This window comes from Arachis hypogaea, chromosome 4 (genome assembly GCF_003086295.3).
Source record: "Arachis hypogaea cultivar Tifrunner chromosome 4, arahy.Tifrunner.gnm2.J5K5, whole genome shotgun sequence".
NCBI classification, from domain to species: Eukaryota; Viridiplantae; Streptophyta; class Magnoliopsida; order Fabales; family Fabaceae; genus Arachis; species Arachis hypogaea.
Window position 1 is genome coordinate 27,393,424 of NC_092039.1, and position 4,147 is coordinate 27,397,570.

The 4,147-nt window shown below is 36.1% G+C and overlaps 1 protein-coding gene across 1 annotated transcript; it reads left to right on the forward strand.

Moving 5' to 3' along the window:
* Positions 1–246: 246 nt before the first annotated feature.
* On the forward strand, positions 247–2,342 carry LOC112794259 (rust resistance kinase Lr10-like). The gene is made up of 3 exons (XM_025836355.2): positions 247–483; positions 623–1,393; positions 1,627–2,342. The coding sequence occupies exons 1-3, from the start codon at positions 432–434 to the stop codon at positions 2,082–2,084; spliced, it is 1,281 nt and encodes a 426-aa protein (XP_025692140.1). The 5' UTR covers positions 247–431; the 3' UTR covers positions 2,085–2,342.
* The last annotated feature ends 1,805 nt before the right edge of the window (positions 2,343–4,147 follow it).

The window sequence follows — 4,147 nt, forward strand, 5'->3', positions numbered from 1 at the left end:
TCTTTGAGAATACAAATTTAATGTTGGCCATTTTGTCGTGTTTTAAAATTATTTGAAAGTATTTTTTCAATAACAAAATTTGAGTGTATTTTATCAACGACAAAATTATTCGAGTGTATTTTTTGTGGTTTATCCCATTAATAAAATAATAATTAATTTTTAAATTTATTAGATAAAAAAGTATCTAAACCCAAAAATTTAATAGAGTAATTGTACACAACTTTTAACATTGTCCACACATAGAAAAAAAAAATTTAAAATAAAATACGAATCCGACATATAATAGCCTTCGTTTGAAATATAGAATATGCGTCACATATGATCTTTTGCCCCCTAATAATGAACAAGGACTGTTGTATATATAAACCAGACATTTTTGCCTCTTGGTTCACTTTGCCACTTCAAAGTTCAAACTATAAGCTGTGATAGTTATGTCAAGCACAGATGGTGCAGGCGCAGGGGTTTATGCAACTATCGTCGTTGGTAAGCTTTCTGGTCTCTATTATTATTGTTTTCATTATGTGTTGAGTCTCAACCCAACTATAAAAGTAATTAATTAGTTTCATCCTCACCATTGTTAATTAGTTTCATCCTCACCATTGGTAATCATCTTTTTATGCAGTTGTAATAATGGTGAAACTAGCTATTGTAGTTTGTGTATGCCGAGAAAGGATGAAGAATAATAAAGACGGATCGGTTCGTCCAGCCATACCGTTCTTGACAATCACAATTGATAAGTTCTTGAATGATATTGAAAGGGAGAAGCCAATTAGATTCACCGATCAGCAGCTACGCATTGCGACCGATAACTACTCGAATTTGTTGGGATCAGGAGGTTTCGGCGCAGTTTACAAAGGAATCTTCAGCAACGGCACAATTGTGGCTGTGAAGGTGTTGTATGGAAGTTCTGACAAAAGAATTCAAGAACAGTTTATGGCAGAAATGGGAACACTTGGTAGGATCCACCATTTCAATCTTGTTCGGCTGTACGGATTTTGTTTCGAAAGGAACTTGATAGCGTTGGTTTATGAGTACATGGGAAATGGATCTCTTGACAGGTATTTGTTTAGAGAAATCAAGGCTTTGGAGTTTGAAAAGCTTCATGAGATTGCGGTTGGAACAGCAAGAGGCATCGCTTATTTACATGAAGAGTGCCAACACAGAATAATCCATTATGATATAAAACCAGGGAATATTCTCTTGGACAAGAATTTCAATCCAAAAGTCGCCGATTTTGGTTTGGCCAAGCTTTGTAACAGGGATAATACTCATATATCCATGACTGGAGGCAGGGGAACTCCCGGTTACGCTGCACCGGAGCTTTGGATGCCATTTCCTGTCACTCACAAGTGCGATGTTTACAGCTTTGGCATGTTGTTATTGGAAATCATAGGTAAGGTAGATAGGTTGATATGTATAGATCAAGGAGCAAAATTTGTCCAAAATTGTTTACTATATCGTACAAGTTTGATTTTGATATACTTACAGTATAAAATGTTTTGAATAATCATTTAATTATATCTGTTCTGTTGGATTACTAGTTTTACTGACATGTCATGCGATTAGATAAACGTGTAAAACTATTTTATATATTATTACTAAATTTTTCTAAATTTATCACTGTAGGCAGGAGAAGAAATGTAGACACGAATCTTTCAGAAAGTCAGGAATGGTTTCCAATCTGGGTTTGGAAGAAATACGATGGCGGAGAATTAGGAAATTCGAAAATAGTGGCGGAAATGGAAGAGAAACAAAAGGAAATGACAATGAGAATGGTCAGGGTGGCTCTATGGTGTGTCCAATATAGGCCAGAACTAAGGCCTAATATGAGTGTTGTGGTGAAAATGTTGGAAGGTTCAGATGAGATTCCAGAACCATTGAATCCATTTCAACACTTGATTGGAGGTACTTTTGTTGCTCATCCAGTACAAGTTTCACAGGGCTATACTGAAAGCAGTAGCATCTATACTGGCTCTTCTATTATGGTAACTGACTCAAGCATTGTGTGTGCAACTCCTATTATGCACAAGTATGAGATTGAATTAGCCTCTAGCAGAGCTGATGACTCATGCAGGACACATTAATTCTTCACATATAAAGCTTCTGTGATGTACCATTGATTAAGTTGTAAATTAAATTATGTAACCTTGTACCGATTTATAATTACCTGTTCCCTTTTTTTCCCCTTAAGTTAATGATGATCTCTTCTTTTTTTTTCTTCTCTACTTGGAGTAAATTTAAACTTCATTCGATTAGTGAAGCAAAGTAACTAATTATGGGAGACAGAAAAGAAGGTATTACAAATCTCTACTTTAGATCCATCAGTGCACAACTTATTTCACTTTTTTTATTGAATAATTTTTAGATTAGAAATTTTGATCTTTAATAAATTTTATTATTATAAAAATCCTCGAAAACTATTTTTATCAAATAGATGGGGTATTTCGTGATTTTCAATAAAATTTTTAATATGTGTATTAAATAAGTAAATCTCTAACAGATTTTATTATAAAATAATTAAAGAGGATGATGGTTTCAGTGGTTAAGAGAAGGGGAGGGTTGAATCTTAGCCCCCTTTTTTTGCTTGCTAAAACTTGCTGGACTTAGAAGAGACTTTTCTATTTTATCTCGTCCCTAGCCACGAGACATTTTCATTTTGTCTCGTCACTTGACACGAGACATTTTTGATTCTTCATCTGAACAGTAAAAACAGAATTGAAGTAGGAAGAAAGAGAGAAGATTGCACCCAGATATATCCTGGTTCAGCTGCTAAGTGCAGTGCAGCCTACATCCAGTCTCCATCACAATAATGATGGAATTTCACTATAATCATCCAGATTACAAGTTGTAAAGTGCTAACCCAACTTACAAGGGGATTCCCACAGAATCATGAAACACAACAAAGATGTACAAAGGAACTCTAAGACATCTATGGCTTTTTCTTTTAATTTTGCACTCTCTGCCTTTTTCCGCTCTATGGCTTTTTCATTACAAACCTCACTGTTTGCCTTTTTCCATGAGACTCAAGACATGACAAAATTAACCAGAAAAATACAAAACTGAAAATATTGAAGGAGAAGAAGAACTGCTAGCTTAGGTAGCTCTGAGAACTCTGTGCCTTGCACTCTCAAATCTTACTCCTTGCCTTTAAACCATGACTGTTCACCTCTTTTATAGAGAAGTGAAGCCTTCACAGTTGAAAAACACAGAACCCGAACTCAGCTTCTTTTCCTTCAACAAAAACCGGTTCGGCCACACAGAGAGAGAAGAGATAACCATGCAAAATCCAACATGCAATTACCTCAAGTCCTTTCTTGATCATCAACCTTCATCAATCCGAGCTCTCCATTCTTGGCTTCCTCTCCAAGATGGATTTCTGGCCCTTGATGCTTCATGATGATGATGACTTCATCTGCTTCAATCTCTGCCTTCAACCATCACTTTGCCACTCTAGCTACTCCCTGTGGTGGTTGATCAGAATCGAAGACAAGTCACGCCTCAAGAACCTCATCTCTTGGCCGAATCTTCATCCTTCTTTCTTTGAGTATGAAGGATCCGAGATTACCTCACCAAATCTTACCAGATTAGGTGATAATCTCAGCCACCGCATACTTTTCTTTTTCTTTTTCGTGCCATCAACTTGATGGTCTTGTAGCTTGTCCTTCCCTTGCTTCGGTAGCTCCATTTTGATTTCAAGGAAGCCATTGTTTCCTGTGTATTAACCGAAGAGAGAAGAAGAAAGAGATGAGAGAGAATATGAAATTAGAGTAAAAGCAATTAAGTGAAATGTAGCAAGTTAAAAGAGTTGCTTTTACTTCCCTGGTGGGTTAGCGTGTATCATTAATCATAATGATTCCCATCACATCAAAGTCAATTTCTCTCTCATAGTTCCAAGGCTAGCATATTAATTTTGAAATCCATTCTTAGCAAGCAATGGAATCCGTTGGAAAGCAAGAAGCCTTTATGCTTTCATTTAAACTTGGTTTCGGGCCAGACTTGGAAGCTTTCATCAAAGCAATGTTTGGGCTTGGTAATATTAGGATTTAAATTGGCCCAAAAATATTTTCCTTTCGGACCACAGCATGCATAAAACACATTTGGCTTATTGAATTTTGGTCCAATAAAAGCATTTGCTTTCCTGGTAAGT